The sequence below is a fragment of the Ictalurus punctatus genome, chromosome 29 (genome assembly GCF_001660625.3).
Source record: "Ictalurus punctatus breed USDA103 chromosome 29, Coco_2.0, whole genome shotgun sequence".
Lineage (NCBI taxonomy): Eukaryota > Metazoa > Chordata > Actinopteri > Siluriformes > Ictaluridae > Ictalurus > Ictalurus punctatus.
The window spans coordinates 5,993,141-6,013,442 of record NC_030444.2 but is presented as its reverse complement, the minus strand read 5'-3'; the positions used below and the strand labels follow the sequence as shown (position 1 = coordinate 6,013,442).

Sequence of the window (20,302 nt, the reverse complement as noted above, 5' to 3'; positions counted from 1 at the left end):
AAAATTTGTTACAGTTCTAATATAATGTGTGTGTGTAAAAAAAAAAAAATATATATATATATATATATATATATATATATATATATATATATATATATATATATATAAATAAAATGTACAGTATCTCATAAAAGTGAGTACACCCCTTCACAATTTTGTAAATATTTGATTATATCTTTTCCTGTAATGACGCTTTGTTACAATGTAATGTAGTGAGTGTACTGCTTGTGTAACAGTGTAAATTTGCTGTCCCCTCAAAATAACTCAACACACAGGCGTTAATGTCTAAACCGCTGACAACAAAAGTGAGTACACCCCTAAGTGAAAATGTCCAAATTGGGGCCCAATTAGCCATTTTCCCTCCCCGGTGTCATGTGACTTGTCAGTGTTACAAGGTCTCAGGTGTGAATGGGGAGCAGGTGTGTTGAATTTGGTGTCATCGCTCTCCCACTCCCTCATACTGGTTACTCGAAGTTCAACATGGCACCTCATGGCAAAGAATGCTCTGAGGATCTGAAAAACAGAATTGTTGTTCTACATAAAGATGGCCTAGGCTATCTGACACTGAGCTGCAGCATGGTGGCCAAGACCATACAGTGGTTTAACAGGACAGGTTCCACTCAGAACAGGCCTCGCCATGGTCGACCAAAAAAGTTGAGTGCACGTGCTCAGCGTCATATCCAGAGGTTGTCTTTGGGACATAGACGTATGTGTGCTGCCAGTATTGGGGGGGGTCAGCCTGTCAGTCTGTCAGTGCTCAGACCATACGCTGCACACTGCATCAAATTGGTCTGCATGGCTGCTGTCCCAGAAGGAAGCCTCTTCTAAAGATGATGCACAAGAAAGCTCACAAACAGTTTGCTGAAGACAAACAGACTAAGCACATGGATTACTATGGTCTGATGAGACCAAGATAAACTTATTTGGTTCAGATGGTGTCAAGCGTGTGTGGCGGCAACCAGGTGAGGAGTACAAAGACAAGTGTGTCTTGCCTACAGTCAAGCATAGTGGTGGGAGTGTCATGGTCTGGGGCTGCATGAGTGCTGACGGCACTGGGGAGCTACAGTTCATTGAGGGAACCATGAATGCCAACATGTACTGTGACATACTGAAGCAGTTTTGAAGTTTTTGTAATTGATTTTTTCTTTGAAAAGCAAGACAAAGTAGTAAAAAGCACATTTTGACAATTAAAATTCTGCAATGGTGAAAAAAATGGCAAAATAAATGGGAAAAAACGTGTTCCGCCTTCGGCCAAGTTTTTCATTATATTTGGCTTCGGCCAAGAATTTTCATTTTGGTGCATCCCTAATTTAAATACGCTTGTAGGGAAGGGATCAAGCATGCAAGTGGTGGCTTTCATACGTGATGCCTCCCTCGTAAGCAACTCTGAGTCAACTCTGAGTCAAGAGAAAAAATTTCTGAAAGATGTGCCAGAGAAATTAAGCAAGCAGAGTGTTGAAGAGGAAACAAGTGTAGCATGAATATGGATATGAACATTGTCAATTTTAGAACTGAAAAAATAAAGAAACTTATTACATAACTGATATGAAACAGGCAATGATGTTGCCAACTTCAACTTTGTGGAGTTTGTTTATAGTACGGAAGAGATGCCTGGGATTGCTTTGATTCTTTTAGACTCAATTGCAGCTTTATATTCCCCCAAGCTGTCTTTCCAAGCTTGAAAAAATACATTCAAGCCACTTGCGCTCCATTTTATGATAAGCTGTCTTCATAGAGCGCAGGTTGTCATTATACCATGGAGCAGAACGAGCAACAGTCACATTGCATGACTTCAAGGGAGCAATGGAGTCCAAATTAGATCAAATGACATGTACAATTGACATTTTGTCTAAATTTTCATAATTTAATTTAACAAAAAACAAAGCAGATTGATCACATGGAAAAAGTACACCCCTAAATTTATCACATTTTCAAATCCATGAGAGTAGAATCAGGTGTTCAAGATTGGGTGCCAGTGATCAGAACCTGCTTATGTTCAGGTGTTTTTAAACCGCTCACATCTCCTGCCTGATGTTCCCTTTGTTATTGAGGTGTGTAGTGTCATGATGCCAAGATCTGAAGAGTTCTGTAAGGCCTTCAGAAAAAAGGTTGTGGATGCCTATGAGTCTGGCACGAGATTTAAAAAAAGATGACCAAATTACATTTTTGAATTCACATTCCACTGTAAGGAAAATAGTCTAAAAGTTGTACAGATTTCAAAAGACTGCTCATTTGTCCAGGACTGGCCATCCCAGCAAATTCAGCCCAAGAGCAGACTGTCTGATGCAGAAAGAAGTCTCCAAGAACCCCAAAATATCATCACTGTCTCTGCTAGTAATACTTGCAACTGTTGGGGTCAAACTGCATGTTTCTACAAGCAGAAAGAGATTGTCTAAGTTTGACCTGCATGGGAAACGTGCCAGGAAAAATCCTTTGCAAGACCACAGATTGACAATGAGCATACACGCGAAGACCAGGCCTTTTGGACTAATGTGCTCTGGACAGACAAATCAAAGATAGTTATTTGCCCACAGTAACAGCATGCATGTTTGGTGGAGACCAAAGACAACTTTTCAGGAGAAGCACGTCATACAACTGTGAAGCATGGTGGTGGAAATGTTATGGTTTGGGGTTGCTTCACTGTCTCAGTGTCTTTATATATATATATATATATATATATATATATATATATATATATATATATATATATATATATATATATATACACACATACACACACACACACACACACACACACATTTTGGAGGGCCGTTCTGTTCTTGGTGATGTCACTATGGTGTTCCATTTTCTGTATTTGTTGATGATAGCCTTTACGCTGTTCCATAGTACATCTAAGGTTTTGGAAATTCTTTTATACCCCTGTCCCGATAGATACCTTTTGACAAGTGAGATACCATGCATGCTTTGTAAGTTCTATGCATGCCATGGCTTCAGCACTTGGCTGAAGCAAAGAGGATTTGAAGAAAATCAATACAAAAACAGCTCAACTTTATTTAGGTTTAATCAGAATAATTTGATTGATGACAGCTATATTATAGTTACTTTTAAAAATGAGATTGAATCTGGTTCATTTTGAACACTGCCACATCCCCTATTATAAAACGGTGTGCACACTTATGCAGCCAGGTTATTGTAACTTTTATTTATTTTTCCTATTTTTCCCTAAAATGTTTTTGTTTGTTTTTCCACTTAAATTTTTTACATTGTGATTTCACATCGAGGGTGGAAAAAGTTCTGACATGATTTATTGTGTGTTTAGAATTTTTATATCCATAGTACGTATGATATTGCTTGCTTGGAGGTTGAAATGATAATAAATTTAAAGGTTGAATAAATGAAATAAGTGGAGGATTAAAGAGCTGAGCTGTGGTCCACCATCTGGTGGAAAAACTGCATGATATTTTGTTTTATTTTTATTTTTCCCTTGGCTATATATGCATTGCTTATTCCTTAGTCATTGGTTTCTCTTTTATAAATTTCAGGACTGGGCAACAAGTAATGAAACAAGGCGACAAATTGAAGACACAGTCCTGTATGGCTACTACAGTAAGTGGTTTATACTAGCACACACTCTACAACTAATGCATTTCAGAACTTACAGTGTGAAAAGAACTGTCATCCATTAATCTTTACCATTACTTTGCCTTTACTTATTCTACCATTTGATTCTAGAATTTTGAGTGGCTCTGGAGAAGCAGGTTCATGTTTTGTTTATTTAATGTAGATTAACAGAAGTCATAAATTATGCCATAAAAAGCCTCAGGGCACAAAAGTATTGAATGCCAGAGTTGGTACTTTGTAGGAACGATTTTGGCATGACTACTGTGGACATAAACATTACATTTAGGAAACTGGCTTGCAGCACTTCTCATGGTCTTCTGCATAAAATGTGTATACTATAAATGCCACAGCAACACACATATTTGTAGTAATCTGTAGAACAAATCTGTATACCTGCCTAATGGTACATTCTTAAATGAGCATGAATTGCAAATTGAAGTGGGACAAGATTATTACATTTATCATAAACATTTTCATTTTGGAAGCCTGACTATGTTAAAAGAAATTGAGCAGTTCAAATTTATATCAGCATCATTTTAATTCTCTGGGCATTGGAAGGTTGAAGATTGGAACCTTCAGTTGAGTTTTATTTGTATAGTACTTTTCACAATGGATAGCTTTACAGAAACATATAAACACAGGGTACAGATTTTAAGTGTTTGAATTTATCCCTATTGAGCAAGCCGGTGGTGATGGTGGCAAGGAAAAACTCCCTAAGATGATATGAGGAAGAAACCTTGAGAGGAACCAGACTCGGAAGGGAACCCATCCTCATCTGGGTAACAATGGATAGTGTGAAAGTAAAAGAAAGTTCGTTATGGTTTTAATATGAAATCTGTTCACCAAAGGAGACCTGAGTGCAAAACTGCACGTGGTAAGTGCAGTCCCAAGGCCATAGTAGGAACTGTAGTCCCAGCAACCACAGTGAGAATATCCATGTGGAATTGAAGTCCAAAACCATTTCCATGGTACTTCAAGTGGTACCATCCTAAGCAAACTCCAGGCTGTAGCCTCCAGTTGATGAGAGCTCCACCCAGAGCCAATGCTGTGTGGATAAGATGGGTGATGTGGTCATATCTTCTGGTTCTAGTAAGGACTCTAGCTGCTGCATTCTGGACTAACTGAAGCTTGTTTATACACCTACTGGAAGATCCAGACAGTAAGGCATCCAGTGCATAATGTTCTTTACACATTCCTCAACTTTATTAAGATGGTGTATGTCATCTGGCTTTGCTAAAACATACAACCGTGTGTCTACAGTATAACAGTGGAAGCTAATTCTCCATGTTTATGAATAATTTGACCCAGAGGAATTCTGGGTCAGTTTTAGGCCCACTGCTTTTTTCTTATATATATATATATATATATATATATATATATATATATATATATATATATATATATATATATATATATATATATATAAAAGAAAAAAGCAGTGGGCCTAAAACAGAACCTTGCAGAACACCAAACTTTACCCCCATATGCATAGAGAAGTCACCATTTACATCCACAAATTGATAATGATCAGTCAAATAAGACCTGAGCCAGGAGAGGGCCAGTCCCTTAACACCAACAGTGTTTTATGGTGTACCAAGGAGAATATTTTAATAGTATGATCAGTGGTTTTAAAAGCTGCACTAAGGTCAAGCAACACAAGCAAGGAGTCACAACCCTGATCAGAGACCAGTATTAGGTCATTTACAACTTTAACCAGCGCTGTCTCTGTACTATGATGAGGCCTAAATCCTGACTGATATATTTCATGAATTTTATTCCTACGTAGGTATGAGCATAGCTGCTGTGTTACTGCCTTTTCTAAGATCTTGGAGATAAAAGGGAGGTTTGATATTGGCCTATAGCTGGCCAATTGACAGGGGTCAAGGTCAGGTTTTTTAATCAGGGGTTTAATAACTGCTAGTTTCAAGGCCTTGATGCTCATGTTCAAGACCTTGTCTGGAACAGCATCCCCCTACCTCAACACTTTCCTGAAGGCTTACGTTCCCTCACGCAATCTGTGATCAATTTACGACTGACGCTTAGTAGTGCCTACTCAGCGTGGCTCTATGTCCCTTTCCAGAACCTTCACGCTAACTGTCCCTCAGTGGTGGAATGAACTTCCAACCTCAATCCGGACAGCAGAATCTGTCACTATATTCAAAAAACAGCTAAAGACCCACCTTTTCTGTGAGCACTTAACTAACCCCTAAAACGCCAACCCCACATTATCCTTTTTTTTTTTTTTTTTTTTTAAAGCAAAAAAAGTACTCTGTGAACTTTGTGTTTCTAGAACTCAATTAAAAAATCTTCTATGGTAGCACTACTTGTATTCTCCGCTTGATATGTCACTTTTTATTTGTATTTCCTCATTTGTAAGTCGCTTTGGCTAAAAGCGTCTGCTAACTGAATAAATGTAAATATAGTTTAAATGATTTAGGTACATAGCCAGTGCTAAGGGAAGAATTTATTATATTTCGAAAAGGTTTGATTACTTCTGGAATAATCTGTTTGAAGAAACATGTAGATAAGGGATCTAGAGCACATGATGATTTTGATTTAAAAAATTTATGAAATTAGTTAGGTCTTTCGAAGGTGAGTTGTCACTTATGTTATAAAATAATTATCATGTATCCCTCACCAGTCTTGCCTGTATTCTCTTTCTTGAAGTTAATAACACAAAAAGCATAGCTTGTCATTTTACTGAGAAACTGAAAAACACACTCCCATGTGCTTAAGATTCTCATGTGTCAGCAAATCTACTGAATGTTACAAAGCGGTCGAGACATTTATTAGGTAATTTATCTTCAGTAACCATTGGAGCTAATGTCAGAACCATGCTGTTATAGAAAACTAATGCATATCTTCAGATATAAGAGTTTAACCGTGTTTCGTATTAGATGAATGTGTTTAAGGCAGAATGAAATTGACTGTGGAACATATTCCACCTTTTGGTAGGGATGCGTGCAAGAGATTTTAAACTATATTTATCCAGAAGTGTACAAGTTTTATATGCATTAGATCTAATAATATTGGCAGCTCTTATGAAGATTAATTAATTCAATTCAATTTAGTTTTATTTGGATAGTGATCATATAACAGTGAATATTGTCACAATGCAGCTTTACAGAAATGTGTAAATTCTAGGGGTGCGGGGAAAATCATTTCACTTAATTTTAATAATTGTTTTAAAATTCCAGAATCTGAATTTGTGTGTGTGTGTGTATAATACACACACACACACACACACACACACACACACACACACACACACAGTGAGGGGAAAAAAGTATTTGATCCCCTGCTGATTTTGTACGTTTGCCCACTGACAAAGAAATGATTAGTCTATAATTTTAATGGTAGATTTATTTGAACAGTGAGAGAAAGCTCTGCCATCTGCTGTAGCCTTCACTACACTGGTGTGCAAGGTTTTCTTCAAAATGTCAATCCCAACCAGAAACTGCACAAAAAGTCCTGAAATTTTCTCAAAGTTTTGTTTATTTGAAAAAGGAGACAGATTTTTTTTTGTCTTTGTGTAGGAAACATTTCTGATAAGTTGTTTCTAAATTAGTGCCGTAAAATCCAGTGAAACCTTGGAGGCATGTCTGATGCACAGGCTCATTATTTCACATTCTGCTGTTAGCAGGTTATGCTGTGAAAGTCATGTAGCTCTTTGTAGATTAAATGTGTTTTTGAATCACGTTAAAAGTTGTGTGCTTGGGAGAAATGTGTTTTAAACTATCATAGCCTCTTCTGATTCAAGATAAACAGGATGTTACTAGAAAAAAGAGTGTAGGCCTGATAAAGTTTAAATGTTTATTACACCTCAGGTAATATAAGCTGCATTTTATAATATAGTATTAACACCATTGGTATATTGACATACTATGTAGTACTAAGGTAATAAGTGGTTTAGGATGCTTCCCAGGTTTTTGAGACTCCAAACACATGATTATCAGCTATGACCACCCTCTTTTCACTATTACAGAAGTGTTATGTGAATAAATACACATTACTGTGCATATCAACATGAGACAAAACTGAGTACTAGACGAAAGTGCAAGACCTTTCCCCTTCAAAAAATAGTCTTTTATCTATCTAATTAAATATTTTACTATTTAGTCTGGTTTTCTGTGTATTATCTGATTTGTGTATTGTTTTCTGATCCGAATAGTGCATAAGCTAACATTATCCGATTGGCTCGCTACCAGTGATCTGTGTGAAGCTGTAATCCTTTTTTAAGGTTGGAGTGTGATTATGTATCTGAGGTGACCTGAGATATTTGCATCAGAAAACTCCCACCAGATTATAAGGGTGACTCTCAGCAACTCAGCGCACCATGTATTTGAGTATATAAATGCAGCATGCAGAGGAAAAAACAGCATGCAAAAAATTGCTCCTTCTCCTGCCTGTAGGTGGAGATCGAGCGCTTTCCATGCCGGTAAAGTAGAGCTCCAAATAACTCTAAAGCTTTTATGGGGATCTATTCAAAATGTGAGATCTGATAGCCCTTCATATTCATGTTGATGCCAACTTCTAAGTGATTCTTCTGTACATAGCTGTTGAGATTTTAATTGCCCAGTATTTCTTTTTAGTGTATTGGTCACCTTTGTTTTATCTGTAATGGCATATCTGTTGTTGTCAAAAACCTAAAATCATATAAGAATATATTTGCTGACATGTAATGCATCTAATGCGTTATGATTAGTTTAGTGCTTTTTGAACACTTAAATGTAAAGGGCTGCACATTTTATTTAGTAGGACTTGATAATACACCCGACATTGGATCAGAAACATGCTGGGTTACAGATGAAAGCAATGATGGCCTTCTCATCTCTTGTTCCCTCATCCTCTCTATGTCATTCTTTCTCAGTCGAGTTGTATAACCACTCTCACCTTGTATTTTTTTTATCTTTTCATCTTAAATAATTTCACAATAATTTTAATCTTCAGTGACCACTTCACCAGTATCAGGATTGTCATATTTGCCAACAGCAACCTGATGTCACTTCAAATCCAGAGTTAAAAAGATACCAGGTGCATCATGGCATGAACAAAGGAGATTTCTGAGGACATCAGAAAAAAGAGTTATTGATTCTCATCAGGCTGGAAAAGGTAACAACACAATCTCTAAAGAATTTGGACTCCACCAATCCACAGTCAGACAGATTATGTACAAATGGAGGTAATTCAAGACCATTGTTACCCTCTCTGGGAGTGGTCGATCAACAAAGATCAAGACGTGCAATAGTCTGTGTGGTCACAAAGGAACCTAGGGTAACTCCTAAGCAACTAAAGGCCTTTCTCACATTGGTTAATGAGTTCACCATCAGGATTACCCTGAACAACAATGGTGTGCATGGCTGGGTTGCAAGGAGAAAGCCACTGCTTTCCAAAATGAACATTGCTGCCCTTCTGCAGTTTGCTAACAATCACGTGGACAAGCCAGAAGGAAAAAATGGTTATTGGAAAAAATGTTTTTTGGATGGATGAGACCAAAATAGAGTTTTTGGTTTAAATGAGAAGCGTTATGTTCGGAGAAAGGAAAATACTGTAGTCAAACTTAAGAAACTTATCCCATCTGTGAAACATGGTGGTGGTAGTATCATGGTTTGGGCTTGTTTTGCTGCATCTGGGCTGAGAGAACTTTTCATCATTGATTGAACGATGAATTCTGAATGATACCAGCGAATTCTAAAGTAAAATGTCAGGACATCTGTCTGTGAACTGAATCTTCTGTTGAAGCTGTTCTGTATGTGCATGACTGATCAACTGTTACCGGAAACGTTTTGTTACAGTTATTGCTGCACAAGGGGGTCATATCAGATACTGAAAGCAAAGGTTCACATACTTTTGCTGCTGAAAGATGTGTAATATTGGATAATTTTCCTCAATAAATAAATGACCAAGTATAATATTTTTGTCTCATTTGTTTGAGTTCTCTTTATCTATTTTTAGGTCTTGTGTGAAAATCTGATGGTGTTTTAGGTCATATTTATGCAGAAATGTAGACAATTCTAACAAACTTTGAAGCACCACTGTACATAAAAATAAAAACTCAGTGCTTGTGTTTAGCTCACATGTCAATTCCTAATTTATTGAGATTGGTTGAAGTTGAAGCACAAAACCTTCCACCAGACTGTATTCTATAGGGGAACAGTGCTGGTACAATGTGCATCATGGTTATCCTTGAGTGAACTGTCAGGATTAAGAATAACTTAAAACTTGGTGTTATACTAGAGGTTCCAGCTAGGCTCAAAAAGATGGGTTCTTACTTGACGTCTAACCCATTTAATGAACTATATTCAAATTTAAGCACCCATAGTAGAAAGCTGAGTTTGTCAACTGGATTTATGTGTTCTGTGCAAGAATGCATCGAGCTACAAAAAGCTGGTCTTATTATCTTCTATTATTAACAATATATTGGAAACATACAGAACATATTAATTTCCTTGTGATTATTGATCATTTTGCTGTATTACTGCATCAAATTTAAATGTATTATAATGGGATTTTGTTTTGCTCCTTTTTTGAAGTGACTGTTATAAATAATAACAGGAATAAAATTAAATAAACTATTTTGATCTTCTCTTTTTTTTTTTTTTTTTAAATCTAAAAACTGTTTAACTTATGAGTATTCACCCCTGACTTTCTTTTAACTGTCTAAATTAGGACTAGCATTTAATTTTCTTGAGCGCACACACACAGTTTAAGCAAGGTTCACATGTGTTAATTTCAAATCCACCTGTGGATTTCCAAATGGCAGATCAGATTAGTCCTACTGTCATGAGGTTCAAGTAAGTGCCCTTGAAGCTTTGAGGTGAAGTTGTTATCTCCTTCCTAGGAGCACTATGAAATCCGTTATAACAATGTGAAAAAATATGGAACAATCAAGACCTACCAAGATCAGGCCATCCTTGCAAATTGAGCATACAGGCAAGCAGGGCAATTATCAGAGGAGGATCCAAGAAGCCACCTATGACACTGAAGTAGTTAAAGGGCTCACTGGCTGAAATAGGAGAACCTGTGCAGACTTCAACATCACCAGCTCTTTAAAGAGCTAGCCAGATTCCAGAATCTGAATGTGTGTGTATGTGTGTGTGTGTATATATATATATATATATATATATATATATATATATATATATATATATATATATATATTACACACACACACACACACACAGTGAGGGGAAAAAAGTATTTGATCCCCTGCTGATTTTGTACGTTTGCCCACTGACAAAAAAATGATCAGTCTAATTTTAATGGTAGATTTATTTGAACAGTGAGAGACAGAATAACAAGAAAATCCAGAAAAACGCATGTCAAAAATGTTATAAATTTATTTGCATTTTAATGAGGGAAATAAGTATTTGACCCCCTCTCAATCAGAAAGATTTCTGGCTCCCAGGTGTCTTTTATACAGGTAACGAGCTGAGATTAGGAGCACACTCTTAAAGGGAGTGCTCCTAATCTCAGCTTGTTACCTGTATAAAAGACACCTGTCCACAGAAGCAATCAGTCAATCAGATTCCAAACTCTCCACCATGGCCAAGACCAAAGAGCTCTCCAAGGATGTCAGGGACAAGATTGTAGACCTACACACGTCTGGAATGGGCTACAAGACCATTGCCAAGCAGCCTGGTGAGAAGGTGACAACAGTTGGTGCGATTATTCGCAAATGGAAGAAACAAAAGAACTGTCAATCTCCCTCGGCCTGGGGCTCCATGCAAGATCTCACCTCGTGGAGTTGCAATGGTCATGAGAACAGTGAGGAATCAGCCCAGAACTACACGGGAGGATCTTGTCAATGATCTCAAGGCAGCTGGGACCATAGTCACCAAGAAAACAATTGGTAACACACTACACCGTGAAGGACTGAAAACCTGCAGCGCCCACAAGGTCCCCCTGCTCAAGAAAGCACATATACATGCCCATCTGAAGTTTGCCAATGAACATCTGAATGATTCAGAGGACAACTGGGTGAAAGTGTTGTGGTCAGATGAGACCAAAATGGAGCTCTTTGGCATTAACTCAACTCGCCGTGTTTGGAGGAGTAGGAATGCTGCCTATGACCCCGAGAACACCGACCCCGAGAACACCATCCCCACCGTCAAACATGGAGGTGGAAACATTATGCTTTGGGGGTGTTTTTCTGCTAAGGGGACAGGACAACTTCACCGCATCAAACATTAAAGGGACGATGGATGGGGCCATGTACCGTCAAATCTTGGGTGAGAACCTCCTTACCTCAGCCAGGGCATTGAAAATGGGTCGTGGATGGGTATTCCAGCATGACAATGACCCAAAACACACGGCCAAGGCAACAAAGGAGTGGCTCAAGAAGAAGCACATTAAGGTCCTGGAGTGGCCTAGCCAGTCTCCAGACCTTAATCCCATAGAAAATCTGTGGAGGGAGCTGAAGGTTCGAGTTGCCAAACGTCAGCCTCGAAACCTTAATGACTTGGAGAAGATCTGCAAAGAGGAGTGGGACAAAATCACTCCTGAGATGTGTGCAAACCTGGTGGCCAACTACAAGAAACGTCTGACCTCTGTGATTGCCAACAAGGGTTTTGCCTCCAAGTACTAAGTCATGTTTTGCAGCGGGGTCAAATACATATTTCCCTCATTAAAATGCAAATCAATTTATAACATTTTTGACATGCGTTTTTCTGGATTTTCTTGTTGTTATTCTGTCTCTCACTGTTCAAATAAATCTACCATTAAAATTATAGACTGATCATTTCTTTGTCAGTGGGCAAACGTACAAAATCAGCAGGGGATCAAATACTTTTTTCCCTCTCTGTATGGGAGAATGGCCAGAAGTAAAAATGCTAGCATAAATTCTTGCCTGGAGTTTGCTAGAAGGCATGTGACAAAATCTGAGAGATTTTTGCAAAAAGATTTTGATCCATTTGGTCCCAAAGCAAAGTGTTATGTTTGGCACAGACCTAATATCATATCTAGCAGGCTAACATCTGTTTTTACCTGTTCAAGTCTTAATATATACAAATATACCTAATGCATAGTAGTCATCAGTGTTGGGTAAGTTACTCAAAAAAAGTAATCCACTACAGATTACTAATTACTACTTTAAAATTGTAATCTGATACAATACTGATTATTGCATGTAAAAAGTAATAAGATTACTAGTTACTTAACTTTCATGGTACTTTCAAAACCTATCAAATGTACAAAATTACCCTACAAAGTGAAACACATAGTTCTTTCAGTAATTTTAGCGTGCAGCAATGTATGACATGATCAGAAAAAGTTGGATTTAAACTTGCCTCGGGTGTTGTCACTGTTTGTAGGACTACCAGACCGATAAAATATAAAACTTTTCTAACTAGACTAGTTTGGTGTTGCTAGCCAAGGGGAGGCACAACTAAGCTATGGATTTAGCTGCTACAGTGCCATGCAAAGTACATTTATCTTTCCTTATATTCTGCTCATACCATCTTCAGGTAAACTGGAACTCAAACATTTACACACCTTTTCCTGCTCAGCATCAGAGGACATTAGTTTCAACCCCTTTACTGGTTTAAAAAAAAAAGTATTATTCATTTTTACTCACACTGACTGTGTGAGCTAGCATTTGGCAGAATTGAGAACTGTCAGACAATAAGAGACAAGCATTTTCCTGTAAACCTTTTCTTGCCTCCGTTCACTTAAGGTCTCAAATTACAGGCTGTCATCTTTTACTGACGTTCAGTTACGTAGTGATAAACTGCTCCAAGTGTAGAATTATTCAGGGCTAAAGGAAAAAGTCTTCGGGGCGAAACTTGATTTATTTAAAAATGCATTTTACTTGATATTGTTTTCTTAATAATACATTTGTAATGTAAGTTTATTGACCTCAGTAACTGTAATCAAATTACATAAATTTAAAATGTAATGTGTTACATTACTGCATTATCAGAAAAATTAATTAGATTAGAGCTACGCATTACACTCAACTCTGGTAGTTATTGATGGCCACCGTGCCACTGATATCAAAATTCCCAATTAACACTGTTAATGATTTGTGTCATTTTTCTATAAGGTTGCACAATATCAGATAATGTAGTAGTGGTGTTATATTATTCGGCTTTCTAGTTTTTGATGGCGCAAATAAATATGGCATATTCAGTTCTCAAATGACTGAGCTTGGAAGACTTGAGAACCTTTTGTCTGGATTATTTTTTTAAAAATACATTTGTATATAGCATTCTCTATTAAACTTCCTGGTTAAGCATTGTAGCAGAGTTAATGGTTCAGTATAACTACTGGTGTTCTGCTTTTGTGCCTGTGCTGTTGAGACTCACTTTAAAGATGCCCTTAACCACTAAGTTCATACCCACCGGAGATTAGTGACGTTGAATTTTAAATTTTTTTTTTAACAGCTCTGTATGCCATCATCCTCTTCTGCGTCTTCTTCTGGATTCCATTTGTGTACTTCTACTATGAAGAGAAAGACGATGATAATTTCAGCAAGTGCTCGGTAAGATTACCGCCTCAACTGACAGGATCTGTTCTCTCCTTCCTGAACAGAATGGACTGTTGCACAACTGTGAAGATGCTATTAATTATATAAAATAGATATTAAAGGTAATCAAGGTAATCATTTAGGAATGGAAAAATATAATAAAAGCACGGTCTTCTCTTATTTTGTTCATTCCTGTTTAAACAAAAATGTTTTTACTACTGTATTGTATTTAAAAAAACAAACAAACATGCTAATCTCTCAAAGCACTAGCTAATGAGAGAACAGTGAAAACCAGAAAATTTTAGGTTCTCATTTATCATACAAATGAGAAACCAAAAGAAACTAGAAATAAATAAGACAAATGATGTACTTACCTTAAAATATCTCAGAAAACTGTTACACATTTGACCATGGGTTTTGATGCTGTTAAATCTGGTTATATTTCAGTTTTGCTTTCATACTGTACTAAAGGTTTATGCTGTTTTTCTGAATGTATTGCACAGAACCCAGAAGTAGTATACTTTAGTATAGTGTCGAGTAAATCTTTAAATGTATTAACATTAACTAAAGTCCAGTGCCAGTCAACAAACATCGTATATCTTTTTTGTGCATACAGTGGGGGAAAAAAGTATTTGATCCCCTGCTGATTTTGTACGTTTGCCCACTGACAAAGAAATGATCAGTCTATAATTTTAATGGTAGATTTATTTGAACAGTGAGAGACAGAATAACAACAAAAAAATCCAGAAAAACGCACGTCAAAAATGTTATAAATTGATTTGCATTTTAATGAGGGAAATAAGTATTTGACCCCTCTGCAAAACATGACTTAGTACTTGGTTTAAAAACCCTTGTTGGCAATCACAGAGGTCAGACGTTTCTTGTAGTTGGCCACCAGGTTTGCACACATCTCAGGAGGGATTTTGTCCCACTCCTCTTTGCAGATCTTCTCCAAATCATTAAGGTTTCGAGGCTGACGTTTGGCAACTCGAACCTTCAGCTCTCTCCACAGATTTTCTATGGGATTTAGGTCTGGAGACTGGCTAGGTCACTCCAGGACCTTAATGTGCTTCTTCTTGAGCCACTCCTTTGTTGACTTGGCCGTGCGTTTTGGGTCATTGTCATGCTGGAATACCCATCCACGACCCATTTTCAATGCCCTGTCTGAGGGAAGGAGGTTTTCACCCAAGATTTGACGGTACATGGCCCCGTCCATCGTCCCTTTGATGCGGTGAAGTTGTCCTGTCCCCTTAGCAGAAAAAAACCCCCAAAGCATAATGTTTCCACCTCCATGTTTGACGGTGGGGATGGTGTTCCAGGGGTCATAGGCAGCATTCCTCCTCCTCCAAACACGGCGAGTTGAGTTGATGCCAAAGAGCTCCATTTTGGTCTCATCTGACCTCAACACTTTCACCCAGTTGTCCGCTGAATCATTCAGATGTTCACTGGCAAACTTCAGACGGGCATGTATATGTGCTTTCTTGAGCAGCGGACCTTGCGCGCGCTGCAGGATTTCAGTCCTTCACGGCGTAGTGTGTTACCAATTTTTTTCTTAGTGACTATGGTCCCAGCTGCCTTGAGATCATTGACAAGATCCTCCCGTGTAGTTCTGGGCTGATTCCTCACTGTTCTCATGATCACTGCAACTCCACGAGGTGAGATCTTGCATGGAGCCCCAGGCCGAGGGAGATTGACAGTTCTTTTGTGCTTCTTCCATTTGCGAATAATCGCACCAACTGTTGTCCCCTTCTCACCAAGCTGCTTAGCAATGGTCTTGTAGCCCATTCCAGACTTGTGTAGGTCTACAGTCTTGTCCCTGACATCCTTGGAGAGCTCTTTGGTCTTGGCCATGGTGGAGAGTTTGGAATCTGATTGATTGATTGCTTCTGTGGACAGGTGTCTTTTATACAGGTAACAAACTGATATTAGGAGCACTCCCTTTAAGAGTGTGCTCCTAATCTCAGCTCATTACCTGTATAAAAGACACCTGGGAGCCAGAAATCTTTCTGATTGAGAGGGGGTCAAATACTTTTTTCCCTCATTAAAATGCAAATTAATTTATAAAATTTTTGACATGCGTTTTTCTGGATTTTTTTGTTGTTATTCCGTCTCTCACTGTTCAAATAAACCTACCATTAAAATTATAGACTGATCATTTCTTTGTCAGTGGGCAAACGTACAAAATCAGCAGGGGATCAAATACTTTTTTCCCTCACTGTATATCTTATATCTTTTTGTATATCTGGAATAGAAGTCTTGCACTTTTAAGAAAGTATAAAGGAAAAAATAGATTTATTTTTGTACAATAAGCTTCAGAAATCTGAAAAGGCAAGAATTTGAAGATGGGGGGATGGAAGGAAGAAGGACCAGTTCATCCACATTAGCAACCTTCTGCTTGCAAAGCAGGCTTGAACATTGGTGGACCTTTTAAAAATGGGTTCTACACTCACCGTCCATTTTATTAGAAAGATGTATACACCTGTACATTCATACAGTTATCTAATCAGCCAATTGCGTTGCAGAAGCACGATGCAAAAACCATCAGAATGAAGAAAAGGTGTGATTATGGATGTTGGTACCAGATGGGCTGGTTTGAGAATTTCAGAAACTGCTCATCTCCTGGGATTTTCACATAAAATGAGAGTTTCTCTGTAGTGGACATTTCCTGATGACGTGGACATTACCTGAAGCTCTTGAAAAGTAACTGCATGATTTTTGCTTTGTGCTGCTTCCTCATGATTGACTGATTAGATAAATGCATAAATGTGCATGTGTACATTCACAGGCTAGACACCAAGAAAATTCATTACAATGATTTTTATAGACTTTGTTAGCTTCAGCTAGCAAGTTAGTTAACCTACAGTGCTGTGAAAAGTATTTGCCCCATCCTGATTTCTTCTGTTTTTTTGTATATCTCAATGGTTTTTGTGAGTAAACACACACAATAGTTCTCTTTGATGTTATCCTCGGCTCGTGTGTGACTTGCTGAATGAGTTGTTGCTGTGCTTTTGGAGGAATTTTGGAAAGTCTGCCACTTCTGGGAAGGTTCACTACTGTGCTGAGTTTTTCCATTTTTTTGTAGATAAAGGGTCTCACTGTGGTCCTTTTGGAGTCCCAGAGCCTTTGAGATAGCTTTGTAACCTTTCCCAGACTGATGCATTTCAATCAAATTCCTAATAATTTCTGGAATTTCTTTAAATTTTGGTATAGTGTGCTACTGGGTAAGACCTTGCAACCAACTTCAAGTTCTATTTAAGTGTTGATTTTGATTGATCAGTTTCATAGATTTGTGGAATGAGTAACTATGGGGGCAAATACATTTTCACACAGGCCCAGTTGGTATTGGATAACTTTTTTGCTTCAGTAAATAACATTATCATGTAAAAACTGTGTTTTGTGTTTACACAGGTTGCCTTTGTTTTATCTAGATATTTATATCTAGATTTTGTTTTCATTTCTGAAACAATTTACTATGTGAGATACACAAAGACAGAATAAATCAAGATGGGGAAAATACTTTTTCACAGCATTTAACCCTTGTTTAACCCTACCCTGTTATAGCTTCAACCCTGCCACAGAGCTGCTTTAGCTCAGCCATGGAGTCACCAAACCTTTCTTAGCTTCTTTAGTCAGCAGTTCAATATGTTCATGTCCAGTTATTCCAGTCACTTCAAACTTGCAAATGAATTTCTTTTTTCATTACAGCAAGCAAAAAATGCAGTGAGGTACACAGTTGCATTTGTCACCATCTGTGCTGTACTTCTTTTGATTGGGTAAGTTCATGTCTTGCAAAATCCACCAGCTTCACATCTGCATGTGACTTTGTGTTTGGATGACTTTTTTTTTTAATGGATTTGCATCTGTTTGGGGGATTGATTTTGTCTTGGGGGTTTTTTTTTTGTTTGTTTGTTTTTTTTAATGAAAAGTTTGAAGATGTTAGTGCTTTTCAGTTATTTTTTGAGTACCGGTTAGTCTTGAGACTATAGTGTAATTGTTGATGTACAGTAATTCACAGTAATAACTGCCAATAGAGATTCCATATATCACGATAACTATCAAGTTGGATGATTTATATGTCTATGAGAAAATGTGGTACCTTTCTAATGTGTTTCTTTTTAGCCTATTTTGTAGTCTTTTACAAACCTTTATCTGACTTTGGAGTAGGGGAACAAAACATCTCTGATGCAGATTGGCTTCTCTTGTCCATATTTGCCAAACAGATAAAGCTGGCTTGCCTTCCACACATGGTATATCTTCGTTGCAACACATGACCGGTGACTTAAATTAAGAAAATGAAACCACTTCTGGGCCACTTTGCTATACAAGATTTTAATAAGTATCTTGGCTGCTGTTCATCACAGAGCATAGATTATGTCATTTACTTAAATTTTATAATTGAAGCTTATTGTAGAATTTAAAAAAATAAATAAAAAAAAATATTTTAGAAATAAAGCGTAGGTTTTTTTTTATAATCATTTTACTGTTTTATGAATTTTAGTTTGATAATTGAGCTTGGTTACAGCAAATAACTTGGTTATTTGGGTTTTTAAAGTCCCACGTTGGCAGCTACAGCCAACGTGTAACCAGCTTTTTTTGCTGTAATGAAGTAACATGTAAATGACACATGTTACATATTTCTGGCCCCACCCGTTTTCCCTCCGAGTCAGTGTCATTACAGCCTATGCCACGAGCCATGAGCGATACTCTCGTCAAGCAGCGATAACTAGGGGACACAATAGGGCAGTGGTATTGCATTCAATCTTATAAGCCTAGTACTGGTATTAAATATGGTTGTGTCGTGCTTGACTGGTCTGAGCTAAGGTTGGATCACTCAAGTGGTGGCTTGATCTTTTCCATTCTTTTTTTTTTTTTTTGTACAGTGGATATAAAAAAGCTAAACACCCCTGTTAAAATTCCAGATTGTTGCAATGTGGAAAAATTAAAACCATGATAAACCATGTCGGATCTTTTTCCACCTTTAATGTGATTATAGCAACCAGCAAAATTCAAGTGTTATTAATCATCAGTCATTAATAAAATTAATCATCATACACTTTCATCAATGAAGTGATTCTGATGAATCACAAATAAAGATAAGCTGTTTCTTTAGGATTTTCTTGACATCATCTTGGTTTCAGCTGACTTGGTCCGCAAAAAGTTTACAAAACATGTATGGGATATCATTGTAGAAAGGTATGAAAATATGCGATTTTAACAGGTTGTGTAGACTGTAGACTTTTTATTGCCACTGTACCTAATTAAGTAAATAAACTGGCAATTCTGTATATTGCATATGTGCATCAAGTACCTTAAAATACTTCATTAAATATGATTAAATTGATCTTGTTAATTTCTAGCAGGAGCATATTGGTTAGTTCCAATTTAAATGCCAGAATTACTGATGACTGAATTATTGCTTATTTTGTCCATCACAGGGCATTTGCACCACTACTGCCTCAACCCAAGCAGAACTCTACCCAATGGGACAGGCTGCAGTACCTTTTCAAGGAGCTGGGCAGCAGCAGTAAGCACCATTTTTATCTATATAATTACCTTAGAAGTGACCATTTCATACCATGTCAAATTATCTGTTCAGCCTGATGTATACTTGGGGAAACTACATAGCTGTAGTATTCTGTAAACCTCTACTACAGCATATCCACTCACATGGTGTATTTGTTGACAGGCCTGATGGAAATAGCAAGTGCTGCCAAGATGAGGTAAATGGTAGAGGTTGCGCTGGCAGCAGTGTCATTTAGCTTAATCAATGTCAGCAAGTCCCATTGTGTTGCCTGGACCCTCTATCAGCAAGTGGAGAAAGCTGCCCCTGCTGTTGATGTTAGTTTCAGCAGACCTCTCAGGCAATTTCTGGTGCCTTGATCATGCTATGTTTTGTTTGTCCCCAAATTATTTTAATTTGTGGACAGAGAAAATTATTTTAATTAATCAGAGGTGGTGACCCACTACCCAATCCCAGGTGGTGACTTTGGGCCAACAACTCCTGAGGTGCAAAGCCAGTCTAATCCAGTGACTACATTGTGTAACTTGAGCAGGATTTGTAACATTGCTAATGATTTGCTACTATGGGCAACTACATTTACATTTAGCAGACACTTTTATCCAAAGCGATTTACAAATGAGAAAATACAAGCAAAGCGATATATCAAGCAGAGAACAATACAAGTAGTGCCACCATACAAGATCCGTTAATTGAGTTCCAGAAGAAGCAAAGTGCATAGAGTAGAGGTGTAAGTG

The 20,302-nt window shown here is 37.6% G+C and overlaps 1 protein-coding gene across 1 annotated transcript in view; it reads left to right on the top strand.

Annotated features, from left to right (window-relative positions):
* Positions 1 to 20,302, top strand: part of lmbrd1 (LMBR1 domain containing 1) — a 76,695-nt gene that overhangs the window by 10,710 nt on the left and 45,683 nt on the right. Inside the window, exons 3-6 of the mRNA XM_017461639.3 lie at positions 3,504 to 3,567; positions 13,965 to 14,062; positions 17,753 to 17,820; positions 19,483 to 19,571. Coding sequence (XP_017317128.1) covers positions 3,504 to 3,567; positions 13,965 to 14,062; positions 17,753 to 17,820; positions 19,483 to 19,571 — 319 coding nt within the window. The remainder of the gene's footprint in view (positions 1 to 3,503; positions 3,568 to 13,964; positions 14,063 to 17,752; positions 17,821 to 19,482; positions 19,572 to 20,302) is intronic.